At 36.5% G+C, this 26,112-nt stretch overlaps 2 protein-coding genes across 11 annotated transcripts in view; one reads left to right on the top strand and one right to left on the bottom strand.

The window, feature by feature from the left end:
• UFSP2 (UFM1 specific peptidase 2) overlaps positions 1-17,750 on the bottom strand; it is a 36,653-nt gene extending 18,903 nt beyond the window's left edge. Inside the window, exons 1-6 of the mRNA XM_077144259.1 lie at positions 17,610-17,750; positions 14,922-15,000; positions 4,948-5,131; positions 4,802-4,868; positions 2,194-2,351; positions 1,529-1,721 (exon numbers count right to left, since the gene is read on the bottom strand). Coding sequence (XP_077000374.1) covers positions 1,529-1,721; positions 2,194-2,351; positions 4,802-4,868; positions 4,948-5,131; positions 14,922-15,000; positions 17,610-17,735 — 807 coding nt within the window. The 5' untranslated portion in view covers positions 17,736-17,750. The remainder of the gene's footprint in view (positions 1-1,528; positions 1,722-2,193; positions 2,352-4,801; positions 4,869-4,947; positions 5,132-14,921; positions 15,001-17,609) is intronic.
• Positions 17,743-26,112, top strand: part of CFAP96 (cilia and flagella associated protein 96) — a 27,929-nt gene continuing 19,559 nt past the window's right edge. The window contains exons 1-6 of one of the 10 annotated variants that reach the window (XM_077144271.1): positions 17,743-18,149; positions 19,485-19,531; positions 19,981-20,160; positions 21,644-21,863; positions 24,777-24,914; positions 25,020-25,095. In XM_077144271.1, coding sequence (XP_077000386.1) covers positions 20,061-20,160; positions 21,644-21,863; positions 24,777-24,914; positions 25,020-25,095 — 534 coding nt within the window. In that variant the 5' untranslated portion in view covers positions 17,743-18,149; positions 19,485-19,531; positions 19,981-20,060. Of the gene's footprint in view, positions 18,205-18,572; positions 18,624-18,644; positions 19,081-19,484; positions 19,532-19,977; positions 20,161-21,643; positions 21,864-24,776; positions 24,915-25,019; positions 25,096-26,112 lie in introns of those variants that run through there. The other 9 variants (XM_077144273.1, XM_077144270.1, XM_077144275.1 and 6 more) reach the window with 9 other exon arrangements.

Raw genomic sequence — 26,112 nt, 5'->3', positions numbered from 1 at the left:
ACTATTTATTGGTTATAAAAGACTTCACATTTATGATTTAATTCACTAAGGTTAAAGAGGGTGAAATTTAAACTCAAAATCAACTAAGATTTATTTTTGCTTCTCTAGAATAAGGATAAAAACTGGAAGAGAACACAGGAAAATGAAAATAATTTACTTGTTATAGTGAAAGAAATAGGATAATTTTAAATTAATGACTTATAACAGAACCTGTTAAGGTACAACCAGGCTAAAGACTGACTTTGAAACACCTCAAAGATGAATTAATAAATTATAAGTAACAATGATATAATTACATCAAAGTATTTTGAAAAGGTATGTTTACAGTGCTTTACTAATATAAGGGGTTGTGATTAAACTACACAGTACAGGTTGGTATAAAACCAGCCACTATGGCATGAAAATAAAAGTACACATACAAGTTTAAAAGCAGTATTTTCCCAATTGTATAAAAACATGTTAATAGTTACTTTGAAAAGTATGACATTTTCTTTGTCATATCTCCTATGTCTCGAAGTTGTCTCAATAGGATTATCATTAACCAATAATAGCCCTCTGCAAATCAATTCACCTAGCACTTACCAGAGAGGCTAGAGGATTCGAGAATTACACTTTTTCTTAGGGGCAAAGATAAGAAGGATACTTCCATGCTAATAATATTCACAAATTTTATAGATACAGTCACATACCATATAATCCACCCAAAGTATATACTCAGTGCCTCACAGTATCATCACCTAGTTGTGTAATCATTATCACACTCAATTTTAGATCATTTTCATTGCTCCAAAAAGAAAAATAAGTGATAGATATAAAAAAAGAAAACTCCAAACACTCCATATTCTTTAACACTCCTCCCACCCCCATTACCGACCCCTAGAATTCGGTGTGGTGAGCTTGTTAGAGCTGATAAGGAATATTAAGATATTACTGTTAACTGTACTCCATTGCTTGGGGTAAGTCCTTTTTCCCAACTGTACTACAATTTTGATGGGTGTACCCCTAAATCAGTCATTTGTCAATAAATCTGACCATTTCTTTAAATGCTGTTATCTCCAAAATTCCTCTTATAAAACCCAAATAGCACTGAGAGGTGGTGATGGTGAAGTATTACCATAAATTCTAATCAGAAATATCATAATTTATAATTTTTCCTTCTCTCTTTCATTAATCTAGAAGTAACAGGAGAGAAAAAATGTTTTTAACACTTGTCAGCTATAAGCATCCTTTCATTTCTATAGTTCACTACTGGAAAAATAAATAAATTTCATAGAACATATGAATCACATTGATGATCTGAAATCTGAATGTAACATATTGGTTTAGCATAATATTTTTTCATTAGCAATACTGAAAAGAAGTTCTATGAGAACAGAAATGAAATAATCTAATAAGTAAAATAAACAGTCTGTTTCCACACTTTTAAATTAAAACACAAAATAATCACAATTTATTAGAAATATATAATTAAATTAAAAATGAACGATGGTCACTATCTTTTTCCTAAGAATAAATAAACTTTCTTTACCTTTCTATAGGGCTGCAGCTGACCATCTGGAATTCCTGACGGGAATGAAATTGTTATGAGACTTTTCTCCCCTGGTAATAAAAAGTGCAATGGTTCAGGGACCACAATAGATGTTCCTTTCATGTATTTTAAAATGCACTTTTCCATATCAGTTAGTTGATTATGAATTGCATCTACTAGACGTTTACGAACTCTGTGGGGGAAAATATACAAAGTGCATAACAAAAGTTATAGTGCCTACAATCAATCAAAGTTTAGAGCTAATATATCCCCAATACAGTAAAAAACTACAAATTTATGTAGTAAAACTACAAATGATTAAGAAAGTTTAGAGCTAATGTAGTAAATTACTCTAATACAGTAAAAAACTTGAATAGACCGAGTTTGTTAAAAGAAGTCTGAATTATGCAAAGTGAAGTAAACCGTTTATCTCCTCTGTGGATAAAGGAAAAACCCTACATGCATTAGCATGCTACCCTATCTCCTCCAAACAAACATTTAATTCCTAGATGATTCCGACTTTAATAATGAACAAGGAGTAAATCATGGTAAGAATAAGAACAACAATAACCCTGGATTGCCTACATCTTATTTAAAAACGGACTCTGATTCCTTTGGAGAGGGGGCTTCATTTAAATACAATAGTAGTACTACAAAATACTTACTTTCCCCATATTTCTTCTGGAGCAACAGATAAAACTGCATCAACTGGTAAAGTCATATTAACATAGTGGTGTCCTCCACTTTCTCTTTCAATGACGGGGGTTACAGCTGCCAGAGGGGTTGACATTTCCAGCATAAGATCTATATTTACTATCTGATGCTATATAGATAAACAGTAACAGTCAACTTACAGTCTACTGAACACTAAATATAAGGTTAGAAGTAAAAGGACTTTTTAAGGACAATATAAAAACTAGAGCACAAAAATCGTTTAATAGCATAAATCTTATCTTAAAACAAACAAAAATAAAACTAAAACCTCCTGCTTCAAAATCTGCTGTGTGCTGGAGTGATGCAAATGTTCTGAAAAATGATCATGGTGATGAATATACTACTTTGCGATGCTATTGTGAGCCCCTGATTGTACACCATGTATGGAATGTTTGTATGTTAAGAATGTTCGAGTTTGTACGTTGTTTTGGCTTGTCAATTAAGAAAAAAACAAAAACATAAAACTAAAAAAAAATTTGGTGTGAAGGGGAGAATGAGTGGGGGAATAAAGATGAACATTATCTGTTGAAATATGTTGAATCTAGCTATAGATTTATTGGGGTTCATTACATTATTCTCTCCACTTTTGCATAGATTAAAATTTTTCAAAAAAAAAAAAAAACAACCCACCAAAGCTAAATGTAAACACAAACCAAATGGGGAAAGAAGGGAATAAATAACCCAGGGAGCTTCTAAACATAGTATTTTTACTATATATCCCTGATCTAAAGACATAATGAACTATAAACAAATATTGAACTCCACTTAGTAAGTTTGATTTTTACAGTGATATGGATCAACAATTCTGAACTACTTTCTGTTGTATTGCAGGAATGAACAAATTTAGCAAAATATTGAGGATATTAGGAGCCAGGTGTCTTACTGAGAAAAGGCCACAAACTTGGTCACAAACCCTGTGGGGCTGAATTGGAACTGGAGGTATCAAAATGATTTACACAGATGAATGTGAATTTATGTGTCATAAATATGTATGTGTATGTTAAGTGTAGTGTCTGTGTATGTGTGTGTGTACAAATACTCTAAGAATGGTCATTAGCTGAGCTAGAACAGGAAAAGTACATGATGAGCCCGGAACATTTTGTACCAGGAAGTAAGGAAGTGCTCAAAAATACACTGTCAAAAGGACACAGGAGCCACCCAGAAGAAGCGCCTATTAGCCAAATCTTGGAAACTATGGGCATGAAAATAAATAATGATAGCAACAGATTACAGCTCATTGCATAAAAGAAGAATCTGGGCATCTATGCAGATAATAAATAAGTAGGGAAAAGGAAAAGCTCTTCCTCACAGTATAATATCATCTAATAAATGTAGAAGAAAGTAATAGACTTAGAAGTCACCACTCTGTAACCATCAGATTAATACTGGATTCTGGCAAAAATGATCAAAGAATGCTAAAATTAGCGGGTAAAAATTTGATGAGGAATAAGGTACATAAATAGTCTCCACGTATTTTCCAAAAAGATACTATTTATAAGGGAGATAATAGTACCTTTACAGTGGAGAAAACTGGTGACACCACCTTAATTGAGTTATAGTTAACATCACCCATAACGGGGACAAACTGATAATGCATGCCTCTTAAAATGATGTGCTAAGAAGACCACGCTATCACTTCTGTGGTATTCCTGCCAACAATGCATGGCCTGAATCTAACCATGATGAAACAAAAAGCCCAAATTGAGGGACATTCTACAAAATAACTTGCCTGTACACTCAAAAATACCAAGCTCCAACTACTAGAGATTTTCAAATCATTATCTCCAGCCTAGAATTTTTTCATATATTTCACACTTGCAAATTTAACAGCTCATCTGGACATCTCACTGGTATCTCAAACATTACATGTCCAAAACTGATCTCATGTCTCCCCCACCTTTCCAATCAAGAAACTGTTCACGTCATACAAATTAGTCTCCAAGTACAATCCATTTTATTCCAATAACTATTGGAATATTAGTTTAGGCCTCTCATGAAATTGCTCCTGTCCACCTCTCCAAACTCACTCAATCCCTTTCTCCCCTACCAGTCTAGAAAAACACACTATTCATATTAACCTTATACAACTTCTGTCTTAATGGAAGTATATCTATTTTCAACTTCCAGCATCTGGCAAAGTTCTTGGCATAAGGTAGGTGCTAATAATATTAGTTCAAAAATCAGTGGAACCACGGACAGTATGAATAAAAAGCACTTATTACTTATTATTTTAGTATAATGTATCACTTTGTCATATTTCAGGATGATTCCTTTTTGTTTATTTTTAAATAACCTGTAAATGCACTCAACGTTTATATTTTACTTTTGTGGAAGCAAAGGAAGCATCTAAAAAAACTTACAAGATCTGTAGTACAACAGGACAAAAGTTTAAATATGTAAAAGAGATAAAATCTTTGGCAAGTCACTTAATCTTTCTGGACCTCAGCTTTCTGGTATGTAAAAAAGAAGGTTATATTAAATAATTCCTAAGCTTTCATTCAGCTCCAAATTCAAGAATTTAAAATTGTTATCAACAGAGAACACTGGAAAACCACTTACCATGTCTGGCATCTTTTTGTCTTTCTTTCTCGTGAATTTTCGTTTTGAATCTTCTTCCTGTCCAATTCTAAATTTTTATTGCAAAAAAAGTTTATAATATGAAATGATGTTTGAAAACATTTCTAGCAAATTTCAAACATACTTACTGAATAAAGCGCAGTATGTTCTTACAAGAAGTACTGTCATTCAGTTCTCCTGGAACAGTGCTCATGTCACTGTTAGGCCATATGTATATGGGACTGTGGCAAATTCTGAATACTAGAGCATTTGAAGAAATCTTGGTTGAGAGGTCACTCAACACATGCTTTAGTGCTTTCTTGATTAATATTTCTAAATTAAAATATAAACAGAAGTTGATAAGAAAAGTTTTAAACTTTTCAACATGAAAGCTTTTAAACATACACAAAAGTAGACAACAGTAAAACTGATTATCAAATACCTACTCCCTAGATTCACTAATTATCAAAATGTTTTGCCTTTGTATCTTTTTTAAAAAATTGAGATAGAATTCACAGACCACAAAACTCAGATTTTTTTAAATGTAAAATTCAGATTTTAGTATATTCACAAAATTGTACAACCAGCACCACTATCTAATTCTAGAACATTTTCATTACTCCAAAAGAAATCCTGTACCTATTAGTAGGTATTCACTCCCCTTACCTGCCCTCCAGGTCCTGGCAACCACTAATCTATTTTCTATCTCTGTGGATTTGCCTGTTTTAGACATTTCATATAAATGGAATCATATAATGTAGGGTTTTTTGTATCTGGCTTCTTTCACTCAGCATATATATATATTTTGGGGGGGGAAATGATGATATTAGTATTAATATTTATTGGTTTCTTTACATATACAATCAGGGAAAATACATTCTAAGTACACATTTGTACACACTACATTTAATCTTTATTCCTGAGAGACTGCCAAATCTTAGAAAAATTTAAAAAATTAACTTATGTGAGTGTACACAGTTCTTTTCTAGGTGTTGCCATTTTTATCTTCTTATGAGGTATGAGTATCTAGCTTTTCAGAATCCATTCCTTGTTCTGCCACTGGATCTTTAGGCAATTTTGCTCTAAAACAATTTTTCACATATATATTCTTCCTCACTGTTCTTATTATGATTTTATAGATTACTATTTCTTCTTATTTTTAGTATTTTAAATTTGGTTCCATTTTATATTTAACAATATTATTTGTTATAATGAAAAACTAGATAGAATCTAAACTCCTAGCAATGGAAGGTTAGGAATACATGTCATATCAATATAGTCAAACATCTTAGCCTCATCCACGTATTAGTGTGTTTTTTTTTTATTTTCAACTTTTTTTTATTGTATAGTATAACATATATATAAAGCAAAGAAATAAAAAAGCAACACATTTCAAAGCACTCTTCAACAAGTAGTTACAGGACAGATCCTAGAGCTTGTCATGGGGTACCACATGATCCTCTCATATTTTTCCTTCTAGCTGCTCCAGAATATAGGAAGCTAGAGGGCTTAAATATATTTTTTTATCATCACAATTGACTTCTTTTCCTTCTTTTTTTGTAAAAAATAACATGTATACACAAAAGCTATATATTTCAAAGCACAGCACCACAATTAGTTATAGAGCATATTCCAGAGTTTGACATGGGTTACAATTCCACACTTTTAAGTTTTTTTTTTTTTTTTTTAACATTTTTCCTCTATTATTTATTTTTTTTCCTGAATCTACTATGTGCTTTTATTTTTTTATCCAATTTAAAAAAATTTTTTTTAATTAATCAAAAAAAAGAAAAGAAATTAACACAACATTTAGAAATCATTCCATTCTACACATGCACTCAGTAATTCTTAGTATCATCACATAGATGTATGATCATCATTTCTTAGTACATTTGCATCGATTTAGGAAAAGAACTAGCAAAACAGCAGAAAAAGATATAGAATGTTAATATAGAGAAGAGAATTAAAATAATAATACTAATAAAATATATATATATAAAAAGGAAAAAGAAAAAAACAAAAACAGAAGATACAAACAAACAAACAAACAAACAAAAAACCATATTTCAGGTGCAGCTTCATTCAGTGTTCCAACATAGTTACATTACACTTAGGTATTATTGTGCTGTCCATTTTTGAGTTTTTGTATCTAGTCCTGTTGCACAGTCTGTATCCCTTCAGCTCCAATTACCCGTTATCTTACCCTGTTTCTAACTCCTGCTGGTCTCTGTTACCAATGATATATTCCAAGCTGATTCTCGAATGTCGGTTCACATCAGTGGGACCATACAGTATTTGTCCTTTAGTTTTTGGCTAGACTCACTCAGCATAATGTTCTCTAGGTCCATCCATGTTATTACATGCTTCATAAGTTTAGTCTGTCTTAAAGCTGCATAATATTCCATCGTAGGTATACGCCACAGTTTGTTTAGCCACTCGTCTGTTGATGGACACTTTGGCTGTTTCCATCTCTTTGCAATTGTAGATAATGCTGCTATAAACACTGGTGTGCAAATGTCCGTCTGTGTCTTTGCCCTTAAGTCCTTTGAGTAGATACCTAGTAGTGGTATTGCTGGGTCGTAATCCATTCTGCCATTCTATGTCTTTTGATTGGGAAATTCAGTCCATTACCTTTTAGTGTTATTACTGTTTGGATAATATTTTCCTCTACCATTTTGGCTTCTGTATTATATATATCATAGCTGATTTTCCTTCTTTCTACACTTTACTCCATACCTCTCTCTTCTGTCTTTTTGTATCTGACTCTAGTGCTCCCTTTAGTATTTCTTGCAGAGCTGGTCTCTTGGTCACAAATTCTCTCAGTGACTTTTTGTCTATAAATGTTTTAATTTCTCCTTCATTTTTGAAGGACAATTTTGCTGGATATAGAAGCCTTGGTTGGAAGTTTTTCTCTTTTAGTAATTTAAATATATCATCCCACTGTCTTCTAGCTTCCATGGTTTCTGCTGAGAAATCTACACATAGTCTTATTGGGTTTCCCTTGTATGTGACAGACTGTTTTTCTCTTGCTGCTTTCAAGATCCTCTCTTTCTCTTTGACCTCTGACATTCTAACTAGTAAGTGTCTTGGAGAACGCCTATTTGGGTCTATTCTCTTTGGGGTGCGCTGCACTTCTTGGATCTGTAAATTTAGGTCTTTCATAAGAGTTGGGAAATTTTCAGTGATAATTTCTTCCATTAGTTTTTCTCCTCCTTTTCCCTTCTCTTCTCCTTCTGGGACACCCACAACACGTATATTTGTGCGCTTCATATTGTCATTCAGTTCCCTGATCCCCTGCTCAAGTTTTCCCATTCTTTTCCCTATAGTTTCTGTTTCTTTTTGGAATTCAGATGTTCCATCCTCCAGTTCACTAATTGTAGCTTCTGTCTCTTTAGATCTACCATTGTAGGTATCCATTGTTTTTTCCATTTTTTCTTCTTTGTCCTTCACTCCCATAAGTTCTGTGATTTGTTTTTTCAGATTTTCTATTTCTTCTTTTTGTTCAGCCCATGTCTTCTTCATGTCCTCCCTCAATTTATTGATTTGGTTTTTGAAGTTTTCCATTTCTGTTCGTATATTCAGCATTAGTTGTCTCAGCTCCTGTATCTCATTTGAACTATTGGTTTGTTCCTTTGACTGGGCCATATCTTTAATTTTCCGAGCGTCATCCATTATTTTCTGCTGGTGTCTGGGCATTTGATCAGATTTCCCTGGGTGTGGGACCCGGCTGGTTGAAAGGTTTTTCTGTGAAGTCTCTGGGCTGTTTTTCTTTTCCTGCCCGGTAGGTGGCACTCGTGGCGCTCGTCTGTCTGCGGGGCCCACCAGTAAAAGATGCTGTGGCTCCTTTAACTGGCCAGTCCGAATCTTGCAGTCAGCCCGGGAAACCGCGCGTGGAAGGGGTGGATCGCCGGCCGCCGTGGCTTGGGGGACTCCGGTCCAAATTGCCCAGCTGGCCCGAGACGCCAAGCGTGGTGGGAGGGCCCCACTATCCAACGTTCCCACTCAGACCGGGGAGCCACGTGCGTGGAGGGGACCCCAGTCGCCAGCCGCCCCGGCCGGGAAAACGCGCGCCCCTTGGATATCTCACCGCAGCGGATTCTCCCTGCCCCTTCAGCCGTTCCAGAATGGGGTACGCTGTCTTTTTGGTCTCTGTTGTGGCTCCAGGAGCTGTTTTGTATTGTTTCTGTTTCTTTAGTTGCTTTTCTGGAGGAGGAGCTAAGACCCGCGCGTCTTACTAAGCCGCCATCTTCTCCGGAAGTCCCACTTTTAAGTTTTTAGTTCTAGTTGCTCTAAAGTACTAGAGACTAAAAGAAATATCAATTTAATGATTCAGCATCACATTCATTTATTAAATCCTATCTTCACTGCATAACTCCACCATCACCTTTGATCTTTCCATCCTTCTCTTTAGGGATGTTTGGACTATGGCACTTCTAAATTTTTCATATTGGAAGGATCTGTCATTAATATGGGATAGAGATGGAATTATCTGATGTTCTGGAGAGGCTGGGCTAGGTTTCAGAACTTATCTGGTCCAGGGACCCATCTGGAAGTTGTAGGTTTCTGGAAAGTTACTCTAGTGCATGGAACCCTTGTGGAATCTTATATATTGCTCTAGGTGTTCTTTAGGATTGGCTGGAATGGTCCTGGTTGGGGGTTGGCAGGTTATGATACACAGCAAGATCTAACTGAAGCTTGCATAAGAGCAACCTCCAGAGTAGCCTCTTGACTCTATTTGAACTCTCTCCGCCACTGATAACTTAATTAGTTACACTTCTTTTCCCCCCTTTTGTCACAATGGAATTGTTGATCCCATGGTGCCAGGTCTGGATTCATCGCTGGGAGTCATCTCCCATGTTGCCAGGGAGACTTCCACCCCTGGATGTCCTGTCCCACGCAGTGGGGAGGGCAATAATTTCACTTGCAGAGTTGGGCTTAGAGAGAGTGAGGCCACATCTGAGCAACAAAAGAGGTCCTCCAGAAATAACTCTTAGGCATGCCTATATCTTCTTGGTGAACTGAACCTTTAATTAGTATATAGTATCCTTCTTTGTCTCTTATATCTTTACATTTAAAGTCCATTTTGTCCAATATTAGTATAGCTACTCCAGCTCTCTTTTGGTTACAACTTGGGTGGAAAATCTTTTTCCATCCTTTCATTTTCAATCTATTTCTATCCTTGTGTCTAAGATGACTCTCTTGTAAGCACCATATAGTTGGATTATGTTTCTTAATCCATTCTGTCAATCTGTACCTTTTAATTAGTAAGTTTAGTCCATTAACATTGTAAGTTATTACTGAAAATGCATTTCTTGAATCCACCATCTTATCTTTTTATTTTATTTGTTAGATCTATATATTCTTTTCCATCTTTCTCTTTATATTACTTAAATTACCCCTAGTGTTACGCTTCAATTCTGTGCCCTCCTCCAGACTTCCCTCTCCTTTTTTTTCAGCCAGCAGAACTCCGTTTAGTATTTCTTGTAGGGCTAATCTCTTCTTGACAATTTTTTTCAGGACTTCATTGTCTGTGAAACTTTAATCTCTCTCTGATTTTTGAAGGACAATTTGGTTTGGTACAGAATTCTTAGCTGGAAGTCTTTCTCTTTCAGGATCTTGAATATATCATACAACTGCCTTCTTGCCTCCAGGGCGCTAGTTGAGTAGCCTGAAGTCAGTTTTATTTGGTTTCCCTTGTATGTAGTAGATTTTCTCTTGCTGCTTTCAGGATTTGCTGCTTCTTCTTAACATTTGACAGACTGATGAGTATGTATGTTGGGTAAGGCCTATTTGGATTTATTCTGTTTGGAGTTCACTAGGCTTCTTTGCATATTTATGTCCTTCATGAAGGTTGGAAAGTTTTCCCCCATTATATCCTCAACTACTCTTCCTAGCCCTTTCCTCCTCTTTTCTCCTTCTGGGACACTACTGATTATTATATTTGCATGCTTTGTTTTGTCTATCATTTCCCTGAGATCCAATTCAATTTTTCCTTTTTTTTTTTGTCATTTGCTGTTTCGAGTCTTCAAAGTCAGTTATCTTGTTCTCTATATCACTTATTCTTCCTTCTGTCTCTTCAAATCTGGTGCTGTGTGCCTCTAATATGTTTTTTATTTGGTCAACAGGGTCTTTAATCTCTGTGATATCTACTATTTTTCTGTCTATTCATTCAAATTCCTCTTTATGCTTTTTTACTGTCTTCTTGATCTCCTTTATATCATTTGCTATCCAACTCATTTTATTAAATAGAGTTGTATAAACATCTTTGATTAGTTATTCCAATGTCTGTCTCCTCTGGTGTTTTAATTTGGTCATTACACAGGTCTATTGTGATATGCTTAGTGATCCTCTGCTGTCTTCATGGCATGTAAATACCTTGATAGATTTACTTTGGGAGTTGATTTCTTCAGTAGTCCAATGCTTTGTGTTTGCAGGGTGGTTGTACAGCATGTAGCATGGTACAGGTAGGGGACTCAGTGCAGTGACTTGTTTCAGGGCAGGTATAGGTACAGGTTGGGGATGTTATGCTGACACTTGTGAAAGTGGGTGCCCAGCGGCCAGGGAGGATGCAGCTGTGTGGGTGCATTGGCATGGGGGGGCGTAACCTTAGTGTGCTCTGGTTTAAGGCATTGAGCCCTTTGTGGCATGTGTGGAACTGTGGCAGCAGGTTGGCATTATGCCTTCGTGGATTGCGGGCAGATGTGACTGGGCTGCACAGGTCAGCACTTTCTCTGAGCTGGGAAGTGTGGCTGAGGGCCGTGCACATGAACGGTTCTAGGATTGCTGTGAACTGAGGTTCCCAGAGCTCAATGACGTGATTGGGGGTCTGCACACGTGTGGGCCTAGAGGTGACGTAAACTAATGCAGAGAGCTGGGGAGGTTGGGGCAGGGTGAGGCTGTGCGACACTATGGGCAGAGGGGCAGGTGTAGCCTGGGTATGGAGGTTAGTACCCGCAGCTTTTATGCACTGGAAATAGCCTGCAGGAAACAGGGAAGGGGAGGCAGCGCTTGTGAAGTGTGCAGGAAAGCGGGGTTGGGTTGCACTTGGGGTGGGGTTGTGGGGCAGGTATGTGCACTGGGGGCTGGTGGGGTGGGGGTGCCTGGAGTGCAGGGAATGGGAGCAGGTGACTGTTTTCGAGCACATGGAGTGTGGGGTGAGTCACAGGTCACAGTGCTGCGCTGGTGAGGGTAACGGGCCCAAGGAATGCAGCCTGGCTTACTTCCGAGTCCCTGGCTCCTGTCCGTGCACTCCCTTGGGCTCTGCGCCTCCACACCAGGTTCCAGATTTCTGCCTCAGTTCCTTGGCCTCTGCAACTAGGGCTGCCCTATATGGTGCAGAACACTCTCCCAGGTCAGCCGCACTCCCGAATCGCCACCTCAGTTGCCCTCCTGTCATTTCTCTAACTTTTATGTGGAGCAGGGGTAATCTCGAGCTACTCTATTTGGCCATCTTCTCGGAAGTCCCACACTTGGCATATTTGTAAGGTTCCTCCATGTAGTAGCAGGAATCAGTAATTCATTCTTTTTTATGGCCAGATAACTGCATTGAAGGGACATAACAGATTTTATTTATTTATTCACCATATGCACATTTGGATTGTTTCCAACATTCGGCTTTAGTGAGTAATGGTGCTGTGAAGATCTGTGTGCAAGTTTTATGTGCACATATGTTTTCAATTCTTTTGGTTATATGTATCTAGAAGTGGAATTGCTAGGTCATATGGTAACTCTATGTTTAACTTTTAGAGGAAATGCCAGACTGTTTTCCAAAGTACCTGCACTACATTCCCACCAATGATGTATGAGGATTCTAATTACTTTCAAAATACCATATTACTTCAAGCAATTCAATTAATGTAGTTACTTTCCTCTTTGTACTAGTATATCACACTAAAACAACACAATCCAAGTGCTGTTTTCTAATTTTCACCTTTTTTACTTTGTGCAATTATCTTCTCAACCTCATAGACAGTCAGGATATGTGCTTTAGTTTGATTTCATTTTCAGTGCTTTCCTTTTAATGCAGAATTTTTTGAATATGTAAAATATTTTCATGGTCCAAAGTAAAAACTGTATCACAAAATATATTCAAAGAAGAATAAGACAATACTTAAGTACTTGTCCTAGCCCTAAAATGCTGAACCTTAAACTTATTTAAACCTGTTGTTGAAATTTTATTTAATTATCATATCAATACCTTGATCAATAAATCCCTTGATGTTATGCAGTTGTGATGGAGAAAAGATTAACAAATCAGATTTTAAAACATCTCGATACATTTCACAAAGCAGAATTTAATGATTAGTTTCTATTAATCAGTGAAGGTCTCTGAGGTAAAGCTATCTAAAAACCTGTAAAATCTTCAAAATCAAGCTACCTTTTTTCTCTATATTTTCTCATTAATGATTCCCTTCATGGAGTACTGAGTTTGCCATAGCAGGATGAATATAATCAAGTCAGAGATAAGTTCAGATATATTAAGTACTAGATTAAAAAAATACATGTCCTTATTTATGTTTGAAATTACATCACTGTATCTATTGACTGATGGATTAATTATACTTTAGAATAGGTTCATAGTAAAGTTTATTTTCAATTTATCCCTATTTGTAAAATGCAAGGCTTTTCCAACAAGTGACATTTTAGGGAACTGCACTTTATTGATGACAGGCCCCCAAAATGAGTTTGATTTAGTATTTGTTAATGCTTCTCATCTTGATGGCACATTAGCATGACCAAAAAAGCTTATTGATTTTTGGGTCTCTCTTTCTCAGAGGCTGACTTAACTGATGTGCAGGTAGTGATGTGAATGTAGGCCAAGGCTGAGAACCACTTTTTTGAGTCTGGTGGGATGGGTCAGAAAAAATGCTCTACATTCTCTCTTTTGCTTTTTCTGGTGGGGAAACTACGGTCAGCTGGCAATGTCCTACTAGGAACTTTGGCACTTTTCACTCCTTAGCTTTCTGAACCTCTCTGTGGCCTCTGACCTTACTGATTACACCCTGTAAGTGTAATTTCATTTATTATCAAGGTGTTAACTATTATTCTTCTGAGACATTCTATTCTCTAGCTTCTACCCTGACCACTCTACCCTAAGTTTCAGATTCAAATAACCAAATGCCTGTTGGGAATTTGCACTTGATATTCCATTGACATCTCAAATGAAACAAATCTCAAACTGAACTCATCTTCGTCTTCTGATATTCTTTACCTCTTTCTGTGGCAGTAGCCCAAATAAAAAACTGGAAGGCACCCTACAATTTGTTTTATACAAGCCCTGCTGATTTTTCTCCCATAGAGTTCTGGTACCCATTCCAATATAATGTAATATTTAGGGGAGTAGGCTTTGGAGATTCAGGAAAATCCTGTATGGTTATAAGTTCTGCAATGTACAAAGCTGAGTGTGTCATTTACATTGTGCTTGTTGTGGATATTTATATTTATTGTGATAATTTTCTAGAAAGGGCAGTAAAGCTTCTTAAGGAAACTTAAGTTTCTGATTTGCACAGAAGTGCCCTATGGGCTAGTGGTGGTGTTTAAATCCTACTAATGCCACTTTCTGGCTATATGATTGTTATGGATTAAATTATGTCCCCTACAAAGATATGTTCAAGTGCTAACCCCCAGTCCTTTGGATGTGAACCCATTTGTAAACAGGATCTTTGAAGATGTTATTCGTTAAGGTGAGGTCAAACTGAATCAGGGTAAGGTTTACTCCTATATGACTAGAGTCCTTAAAAGCAGAGGGAATTTGGACACAGGAGTATGAGACAGATGGGAAGAAAGATGGCCATGGCCTTGTGACAGAGGCAGAGATTGAAATATGAACTGCCAGCAGCCACCAGCAGAACCCAGCAGACTTCTGAGAGAGCATGATCCTGTTGATACTTGATTTTTGAATTTCAGTCTTCAAAATTGCAAGACGATAAATTCCTTTTATTTAAGCTAACTAGTGTGTTGTAATATTACAGCAGTCCTGGCAAACAAAGACAATGGTCTTAGGCTGTTTATTTAATCCTTCTCTAATCTAGTTTCATTTGCAAAATGGAGATAATCTCAGTGGACTTCATCATCAATTTTGTAATAAAAAAGGACAGATTTTTCTTTGTTTTAATAGTCCTACCATTAGCAGCAGCTAGCTGAAAAGCTAGATCAAGGTCTCCTCTTATTCTGAAGAGTATATCCATAGTCTCTGAAATCACCTAGAACAAATAAAACCAAGATTACACTGTAAAACAAAGCAAATTCATCCCATATAAACAAGAACCTAATTAAGTTTAGATGAAGGAACATGTTAAGTGTGATTCTTCAGATAATTTCAGGAGTTAATTCCTTATTTCATGGAAATAAACAAAACAAAATGACAAAACCCTAAATTCCAAATAAGGGGTTCTCAACCCTTGTTCCACACTGAAATCACCTTGGAAGCTTAAACCACGATACCTGGGTTGTACCCCAGAGATTCTGATTAATCAGTCTAGGGGTGGGCCTAGGCACAAGAATATTAAAAAGCTCTCTCCCTCCACCCCAGTGGCTCTAATGTGAAAAGGCAGAGAGCCTCTTCCTTAAGACAATAATTTCTAAACTACAGTCTTAACAGTGGGTTTAAGAACAAAATGAAACTATCAATGGTAAAGTGCACTGAACATGGTAATACTTAATATTCAAGACTATTAGGTGACACCTAATATTCAATATTAGAGGAAACTAATACATCACTGATGGTGGGAATATAAACTGGTAAAACTTTTCTGATGGAGCAATGTGGCAATAAGAATCAAAGTCTTATATTCATATCCTTTGGCCTAGTAATTTTCATGCCCCGTATCCTAAATTTCAAAATTTAATCTAAAGTAATCTGCAAAACATCCAGAGTCAGGTATAAGGATGTTAATCTAAATGCCAAACTCAGGAGACTGGTGGAATAATAAATATCCTACAGCCATGAAAAATTTTGTTTAAAAAAAAAGATTTAACGGCATAGGAAAATGCTTGCAAGTTATAAAGGGAAAATACTTGCAAAATGGTATTTGCTAGCAGTTCTTATCTTGGGGCCACAAGATGCATTTCAGGTAGTCAGTGACATTTGACAGATGAAATGTACCTGTGTGCATGTGTGTGTAAATGAGAGAGTAAGAGAGAGAGAGAGAGAAACAGAGAGAGCAAGAGAGTGAGATATTTCTTCTAAGAAGAGGTTTCAAGGATTATCAGATTCTCAAAGAGGTCTTTGTCCCAAAGAGGCCAAAAAACTGCATTATATCATAAGAGCTTTATTTCGAAATAAATGATTAAATACTAACATTTACTGAACTCTTAAAATGTAAAAGGCATTGTGCTAAATGATTAGGCATATTTTAATTCTGATCTTCAGAACTAAATATGTCTCATTATTATTTTTTCCATTTAACAAATCCCTTGTCACATTCTTTTTTTTTAGGGTGGCTGCTTTATTATTCCATAAATCGTAAGTTGACAGAAGACCCTACCCTTTGCCCCAGTTCTACTTCTCAGAATTCAGTATGAGGAAATAAGAAATTTCAGGACAAATTTAGCTTCAAGTCTGTTCATCATCGCAAACAGAGGAAGTCACATAAATAACTATCACTAAGAAAATAGTTAAATAAAGAAAGATATTACTGTACAAAATACTATGCACATATTTGAATAAAAAATACACTGAAAGATACTGAAGATAAAAGTTCAAAAGACAGGTACGAGCAAAATTTTACTCTGCCACTTGGTGTGAATTTAATCATTCAGGTTTATTTTCTCATCTGTAAAATGAGGAAAATTCATTAAATCATATGTGAAAATTCATTAAATCATATGTGAAAGCACTATACATACTTGATAAATGGCACTTTCCCTCCCTACCCTACTTTATTAAAACCACGTTCTTATAATAATGTCTCTCAAGGCTTCTGAATTGAGATCCTCTCGAAGAAATAATCCTTATGCTGAGATCTGAAGGGTAAATAGGTGTATTAAGCATGCCAAAGGAAAAATGGTGGTTGAGGTTGGAAGAGCCCAGTCCAAGAAGAAGCACATTTGGTGAGTTCTGATGGTAGTCAGGACAAGACTGGCAATAGTGGAAACAGTGACAACAGACATCTGGAAGTAGGCTCTATAGGACCTAATTACTGATTGTATGCTGGGGAGTGAAGAGAGGGAGGTGACAAGGCTAAGTCCTAGGTTTTTGGCATGCACAACAAGGTAGAATGAGGGGAGGGTGTAACGATGAGTCAGATTTCCTCTCCAAGTCTGAAACACATGTGAACTTTTCATGCTAACGGTTGGTGAATACATGGATCTGGGGCTCAGACGAAAGGCTTGGGAGGTAAAAAGTATGGGGTGCATCCCTGAAGAGGACCAACATTTAGGACAGAGATTGGAGAACACGGCTGAGCAATCAGGAGGGAAATCAAGAGGATTTCGTGACATCACGAAAGTCAAGGGATTAGAATATTTGAAGAAACTTCTACGTGTTTCCCAGGTCAAACCATTCTTCAAAGCCTTCAAAAGCGGCGAATAAGCCCTCGTTTTTCAAAATGCATTCACTAGAAGGGGATGCTGAGAGTGCGAGTCCGAAGGCAGCCGAGAAGAGCGGCGCAGGGCTGTGGGTGCAGCGTCCCTCCGGCCCTAGAGGTGTGGGGTCAGCCCGGGAAAGGACTGCTCAAACCCCGGGACTCGCAGTTGCCACGCGTGGGTCCCGGCAGGCACAGTCCTTTCGGGGCTGTGGAAAAGTACTCGTGACGGCTGCCAAAGTTCGAAAGGGAAACTCTGGCGCACGGGGGGGAGCAAAGGTACTCACCAAGTCCACGGCGTAGAGGTGACAGGAGAGCTGACGTCGGGCACCGGCCCGGAAGGCCAGCCCGGAAGTGGCGTCACGCCGCCCCAACGGGCGGGACATGGGAGAGCCGACTACAATTCCCAACATCCCTAGCGATATTACGTCATGAGTCGTACCACACCCCGCCGATGGTTCCAGGAAACAGAAGCGGAAGACTTATTTTTGATAAATCCTATTAGTTACGTCTTCGTATCCTAGAGACTCTCATGTGTCCTTCTATGTGTCTCTCAAAGAGAACTTGAACGCTTCACGTGTCCTCCTGTAGCGTACTCTGAATGGATTCTCCCGTAGGAATGGATTCTCCCGTATCCTTGGCGACACTCCGCAACAAACGTCAGCTGTGTCCGGAACGCGCCGAGGCCTTTCCGAGTTCGGGCGCCAGGTGGGGAGCGCTCGTGCTTGCGCGGCTCGCGGGGCTTGTAGCTCCTGGAGATCGAATTAACCCGGATTGAAACTGTGACGATCTGATCTCGGTTGTAGAATCGGGTGCCCTTCTAAGAGGTGACTTGATCCTCGCGGCCGCCAGGTCCTCGGGCCTCCGCTTCCCTAATTGAAAGTAATCTTCATCAGCTCAGCCAGGAGTTTTCTGTCCCTCCTCGACCTCCCACAAGCCTTTATCCGTACCTTTAGAAAGGGACTTACAATGTTCCACTTCGGTTATAATTAATTTTCTTGTGTACCAGATCTACGCCCTTTAAAAATCACCGTTTTTCTAGCTTCTGCCAGCTATGGGTTTTACCAATCTAAGGGGTTTGCCAGATTATCTGTTGAATGAATGAGTAAATGAATGAATGAATGATTTTGTAACTGTTACTTAAGAAGAGTTAAGTAATGGGAAAATTCAAGGCACGAACTTCTTTCCTTTCCTCCCTCCCTCTTTGTGGCTTGCTGAATTATATCTCAAATGCTGCTCCGAACACTAAGAATATCATGGTAAAGAAGAATTTTTTTTACGGCAAACAGATATTATTCACTGTATCCCTACATGATAAAGGTGAAATGATAAGCCATTAGGTAACCATAACGTGGCCTGGAAAGAGAATTGCATGGCTCTTTGATAGAGGAAACCGAAGAAGTGATGAATGAGCAACCTGGAGTAGTTTATTTTGGGTGGAAGGGAGGGGCTGAACACTGGCGTTCCTGGCTAAAGTGAACAGCATGGTGCAATGTCCTGTGGCTGCAGAGAGCCCAATCTGAGAATTGAAAGAAGACAAGTGCATTCAGGGAGTCAAGGGAGGGGATGGGCGTGGTCTCTGGCTGAGGCTGGGTGACAGCGGACCTGGCGGGCCATTTATTGGATCTGAGCCCCTATGAGAGCACAGGAAGTCTTTGTTGGACAGTTGGGGGTAGCGTCTTTGAAATAGGGCAGAAATTGTAGTACATGCCAACAGACTGACATTGAGATTTAAAGCATACCTGATCAGAGGAAGAGGTGAGATGGGGAAAAGGCTGTTGTATTTTCTTATGCTTCAGTTGAAGTTGAATCGTCACTTGCTCCTGTAGATGTTTAAATATTAGCTGCATTTCATGTGCAGTTGAGCCCCAATTGCAAATAGGCACGTGTGCTCAGGGTCATTGAAGCAGCTCACTCTTACATTCAAGGCAAAAGGCTCTTACCAGCCTTTGGATTATAAACTCAGAGGCATAAACCCATGTCTGTTTTAATCACTAATGTATGCCCAGTGCCTTGCCCATGGTTGGTGCTTAAACATTAAAATAAGATGAAAAAGACAAATATTCTTAGCTCTTTGTTGGTAGTTTTAGAGTGTATCTAATTTTTAAAAATGATTTCTAAATAAATACATTTTTAATGTGATATTTCACCTTTGTTTGAAGTGGTCATTTTAAAAGAAAATTCATGGTTTCAGCCCGCCCTTTAACAGGTACATTGTATTCATTGTGTTTTTGTTTTGTCCTTGTTTTTATCTTACCTAAACGCTTGTCTGCTCCCCCTTCCACTCTATGAACTAATTTTGCCAGTGGTACATTTCTTATATTCATTTAAACTTAAAAAAACTGAGGAACTGTAGGGCAATACCTATGTGTGTTGTGCGTTCTGAAAAGCTAAGTTTGAATTAAATAATTTTTGTTATGAGGGACAATTCAGTATGTTTAAACCATTTCATCTAAACTGTGGAAATGACTGTCAATCTCATTATTCTCCTCCAGCCCTGCAGAGTAGGTTCTTTTCCCACATGCTGGTTTGGAATCATTTTTTTACAGTGAATGTGAAAACTCTCAGACTGAAAGTAATTTTGACTGTAGTTTAGTAATCGCTGTTTTCCTGAACTCCCACCCCACCCCCATCTCTGTATTTTTCAATGTAAAGTAGGGTTTCACACAAAAAAGAAGTAGCCCCAAGAAACCTTCTGGAGTTACCTATATAGAGAACCACACCTGGGAAAAGCAACAATGCCTGTTGAAGGAGGAAAATCCGATATGGAGAGGATCGGCCTCTTCAGTGAGATGGAATATATTACTGTTGGTGATAAATATGTGTCACCATTTAATAGTAAGTGCACTTGGTTTTCTTTACAGCCTAATAATGGATATTTCTGTACGAAATTTTGGATTTAATACTTAAGCTAAATGATATTTTTAATGGTCTGTATTTTAAAGCATCAGTTCTGTTTAATTAAACTTGTGACATTTTCATAGAGTTGCGAGAACCTAGTTTTGTAAGAGCAGGAAGCTCATTTAATGAGCTACCCTTTTGCATTGTCCTCAGAGATCATTTAATTCTTTCCAAAGAAGCATTGGCAGTTTTCTCACAGAAAATTTTATTTTTAGCTTTTTTTGGTAGATGAGACACTCCATTATGCAAACCACATCGATGTTTGCATTCAAGAAGACTATCCATGATCACTTCCCCAGAAAAGGAAATGTTAAATGAATAGCCCAGGGAATTCTAGAAGAGTTGTAAATAATAAAAAAGGACTAAAGTAAATAAGCTTTAAATGTCTCAGTTAAATTTTTGGCTACCCAATAAAAAGAATACACTGATATGGAAGTATTGCCAAGGTAAAAAAGCAAGGTGCAGAATAATATATGTGGTATGCTAACATTAAAACTGAAAAATAATATATAAAAAAGATATATATATATGTATAAAATATTTGCTTGGACATGCCTAAATATTCTCTGGAAAACAAAATTAATTATTGGTTGCCTGGGTGAAGTGGAACTGGGTAGCCAAGTGTGAGGAAAACGTGTTGTAAAAATGTTTATATTACTGGATTTGGAGCTATGTGAATGTTTTAAAAAATCAGTGCTATCAGTTCACATTTAAATCACCCATTGAATTAAGGATTGTTTGTACTTCAAAACAGTCTTCACATTACTGAAGGATTTCCCAAATTGGGCCTCTCCTAGATCCAAATTATAAAGGAATTTTAAGTAGTTATGAATATAGTCGTTCTTTTCTTTTTTTAAATATACTGGGATACTAGTATTTCATTGTAAAAATATACCAGTATTTATTTAACTATTCTCCTGTTGATGGGTCGTTTTTTATTTTTAACCATTGTGAATGAAGGTGCTATGAACATTTCCTCCATATCTTTTAGTGAACATAGGCACTCAGTTGTCTTGAAAATCTGTCTAGGCGGGGCATTGCTTCAGTGTGCATATGGAAAACCCTGCCCTTCCCCTGATGCACATAAAACACTGCACCTCTGAAGTCCCACACAAAGAATGGTTCCTAGGATACAGATGGGGAAAGTTGGAGTAGGCGACCTTTAAGGTCTCTTCTAGCTCTAAAATTCAGAGCCTATGCCCAGGACCCTAATCTAAATATTAAAATAATTTAATGAAAACATTGGTCTTATTGTCAATTTGGCTTCTAAACCAGAGCTTTCAGTAAAAGTTTTGAAAGAGGATTTGAAAACTCAAAAGTAATAATTGGCCCAAGTCACATTTTGAAACTTTCCAAGTTATTTTTTATATCCTTTTTACTAATAAACTCAGATTATGCTATTCCTAATTTATTTTTAAAGGACCCTTTAATGAGGCTGCAAGCAAAAATAGACAGATGCTACCAGGGGGATCCAAAGAAATGTCAAGTCTCCAACCAGGTTATTTTGATTCCCATTTTGTAAGGATTTTTGAAGGTGAAGGCTATGTAAATCTGAATCAAGTGAGGAGACGGCATATGATGGAAGAAGCCAAAAAAAATCTAAGCAAAGCTTTCCTCCCCAGTAGTGGAGATAAAAAGCCGTAAGTGTTGGAGGCAAAGTCTTAATGAGATTTCCTACACCCTTCTCTTTTCTTGCCTAGATTAAATGGTGTTTTTCCATTGGATTTACTTGTTATGTATGATTCAGTTTAAAATATGATTCTTAGAATAGTTTATCTTAGGTAGAGACAGTTATGTTGAATGATTTAGTCTGACAGTACTTTTACGTAGTTTCTCATTATCACATTAAGTTTTGGATTATCACATTAAATACTGTTCTCTATTAATTTATGTAATAAAGGTCAATTAAATAATGAAAATGCATTTATTAAAAAACCTTGCTAGAATCAAGTTAGGAAAAAGATTGCCTTGGGTCATTGATTTTTTCCCCCTGCTTTAACATTTTTAAAAAGTGTACATAAAAAATATAAAATTAGAGGAAACTGTTTTCTAATGAATAAAATAATTTGTCAAAGAACATTATTTTAAAATCAGTATGAGGATATATTAGTGGGGTTTAACAATATTTTAGCCATGACAGTTGTCAGTGTAAAGGTTCATATTCCTTTCTTTACCTTTAAATCACTGGTTTAACAAATAAGATCATGTAGTCTGTAGTCTATATGTTATATAGCTGAGCTTTATAATATGATATTCATTCACACTCAAGAACCTTGACTCAGTTTAGAATGTGATAGCTGAAGACTCATTGAAGTCTCATTTTCTGCTTATTTGCTGTATTTTCTTGAGATTAAACTACATTTCTATGATTTGTTTTCCTTTTAATTCTGACAGGCAATCTTCTCTTCTCCATTAGTCAAAATTACTGTTTTTACTAAAAGGAGGGAATGTCTTCTTTTCGGTTGTCATTCTTTTTCTACTTTTTAGACTTCAGATAGGCTTGAATTTATTTTTATTATGACTATTTCTTGGGATTCTTCATTTTCTCCTGAGATATAAATTCAACCATGCATTTCATTTTCTTCTTGTCACTACTTCATTTTTTTTTTGTATGTGTAATATCTGTAAATAACTTTTTCTTACCTATTCTTAACCTTGCTTTTTTTTAACCTTTTGTCCCTCTCAGTGATGAACTTTGGCCTCTTGTAAATAATTGGAAATTACTGCCTTGATACTTTAGTCTATAATACACTGACATTCATTTGTCAGCCAAGACATGTAACAGTTTTACAATTGGACTAGTTTTTACTTTCTGTTTAAAGCTCATAGATATGTGGAAAACATCTTTAATTTAGAAATTTATAAATTATTTTCCCAAAAGATTGGTGGGCTAAATAAGAAACCCTCATGAGGGTACCTTCTAACACCAAATTATGGAGCCACAGGCATTTAGTTATACATGTACTAATTTTTAATTATATTACATTTAATTACATTAAATCACATTCTAATAGAATTATTCCACTGCATAATTATCCTTTTCTTTGCGATATCATGGCTTTTTCCTTATTGGTATTTTAGACTTTACAACATATATTCACAAATATCAAATATTGAAAATAAATGTCCTCTTCTTATTGAAAATAAATGTCCTCTTCTAGTGAACCTTTATTTGTTGGCCATAGGTAAGGGAGATCAATGTTGATGTCTTTCTAGTTACTGAAAAATTTAATTCAAATGTATCAGCAGTGTCACATTTTGGCTATAAGTTTTCGTATGTCTTATAAACTATTTCCTGATTATTAAAACTTGTTTACTCCAATGATAACCTGGAAGTTAGAGACTGTGACTGTAACTAATATTAGTTTTCCTTTTTACTGTGAAAATTTTAAAGAACACATATATTAAAGTGCTGAACTGAAAGAAGCCAGTCTGGAAAGACTATGTATTGAATTCCAAATATATGGCATTCTGTAAAAGACGAAACTATAGAGACAATAAGAATGATCAGTGGTTGCCAAAGGCTGGGGAGGATGGAAGGAATGAACAGGTGCAGCACAGGGAATGTTAGGCAGTGAAACTGTTATATATGATACTGTAATGGTGGATATATGATATTATGGATTTGTCAAAGCCCTTAGAACTATAAAACACAGAGTGAAACCTAATATAAACTGTGGACATAAGCTAATAGTAATATATCAATATTAGTTCATCAGTATAACCAAAATGCATCACATTAATGCAAGATGTTCATAATAGGGGAAACTGGGGAGAAGGGGTATATGGGAACTCTTTGTACTTTCTACTCAATCTTTCTGTAAACCTAAAACTGCTCTAAAAAGGAAAACCTGTTAATTAAAAACAAACAACAACTACAAAAAAACGCACACACAAAGAAGTACTGGATGATAACATTTAATGGTTTCGTTAAATGGGCCCAGAAGATTTAATGTTAAAATTGTAGCAAAGAAAATGTTTGATTAATTTTTCCTATAGTGAAATAGTAATTACAAACCCAAAAGAAGAAAATTAGCGCTGAAATTCCAAGGAATTCACTTTGCATCCGTAGTGGGCACAATGTCTTTTAATATATATATATTTTTTCAATTAGAGAATTGTAGGTTTACAGAAAAATCAAACCTAAAATACAGAGGTCCCATATGCCACCCTGTTATTAACACTTTGCATTAATTTGGAAAGTGTAGTTTCTCGAGAATGGATTGTCAGAAGAAATGAGCCATTTATTAACTAACTTGCCATAAGGTGCCTAGAAATTCATCTAAAACCACAAAAGGCTCTATTTATTGTTACAGTTAACTGAAGTAATGGAAACTATTCTAACTTTCAAGAGAAGAAATTTTGTTTATGTGGAACATTTAAATAAGCATTAAAAATGAAAAACCCGTATCTCAAGATTTGTTACTTGGAAAAATGGGGAAAATAAAATTAGATTAAAAATAATAAAATTATTTTTCTCATAACAAAATCAGACAAGTCAATTTCATTACATATGTTTTGCTCTTTTTAACAACAAACAACATCACATTAAGATGTGGATTAGGAAGCTACTATGGAACAATAGGCGGTCCAGTCCCATTTTTTAGCACACAGCCCAGACCAAGAGAAACATACCAGGCACCTGGAAAGAATTTATACACAAGCCCAGGAAAGAAAGGAACTGGATATGGGTAAGATATTTTTAATACTTTCATATCATTTGCTTTGAACTTAAAAAAAATAAAAGTCAAAGTTCCTGAACTCTGAAGTCACCATGACAAATTTTCCTTCCTTAGCTATGCAAATGTTACCATAGGTAAACAGCTTCCACATTCTGCTGATTTCTATGATGCACCAAAACTAAATTATAAGGTAAAATGCACCTATTTTGAATTTTCCCCTCACCCTTTCTCTTATTGGGCTACCTTAGAAAATTCACTTATTTAACTATATTTCATTTTTTTCTATTTGTAATTCTGAGGCAGAAGCAGACTGATTATTTGGATTGTGATGTTTATCTTTCTGATATAAAATTTCTGGCTCTTTCTGTAGATCCTCTCAGCCTCTTTGAAAGATGAGCTTTAGTTTGCTGCATCTGACTTGGATTCTCTAAACTAGCTATGAGACTTCTATCAACTTGGCCTGATCAACTATGTTATTTTAAATAGACGTATCCTACCCTAACCCTTAGCCTTATCCCCAACACACCCAAATATTTTATAACTAAGAAAGTAGTAGCAGTAGTTTTGGGCTGATCAAGAAGCCACTACGGTTGCATTCATTCTGAATGAATGGGATGGAGGAGAGGTGGAGAGAAGGGAGAAAGCAGACATCAATACCTATAGGAGAAAGAGTGAAAGGACAGGAGAAAGCCATTCACTTTGTTAAATGGCAGCCATAAAAACTAAAATATACTGGCATATGCCTCAACACTCAGTTTATACAGTATTTAATTTACCATGAAACCTGTTCACTTTGATGGGGAATACCTACCTGAGAATGAGTAAAGGAACCCTTATAAATTTTAAAACAATATCAACATAATTTAAAGAAAACTGGTAGTAATGAAAAAACAAGTTAGTTTAGACTCTAAGCAACAGAAATTAAATGGCAATCACTTCTTTAGTTATTTTGTTTTTGTATTTTAAGGCATGCAGACTTCAACAATTTCGTTGTAGTGATTTTAAATGGCAGTAGGACTCTGGGACAAAAGGACAGTGGTCAGTTTTGCAAATGGGCATGTCCAAATAGAGGAAAAATGTTCTATTATATTGGGTAGGAAGCTTGGTTATTTGAAAATAAGCAGCTCTGTTTCTATGCATGGACTATAAAATGTATATAAAATTGTATGCAGACTACTTTTCGTCTGGAATAATAATACATAAATGG

This window comes from Tamandua tetradactyla, chromosome 26 (assembly GCF_023851605.1).
Source record: "Tamandua tetradactyla isolate mTamTet1 chromosome 26, mTamTet1.pri, whole genome shotgun sequence".
NCBI classification, from domain to species: Eukaryota; Metazoa; Chordata; class Mammalia; order Pilosa; family Myrmecophagidae; genus Tamandua; species Tamandua tetradactyla.
Note: the sequence above shows the minus strand (reverse complement) of the source record. Positions and strands in the feature narration are given on the sequence as shown.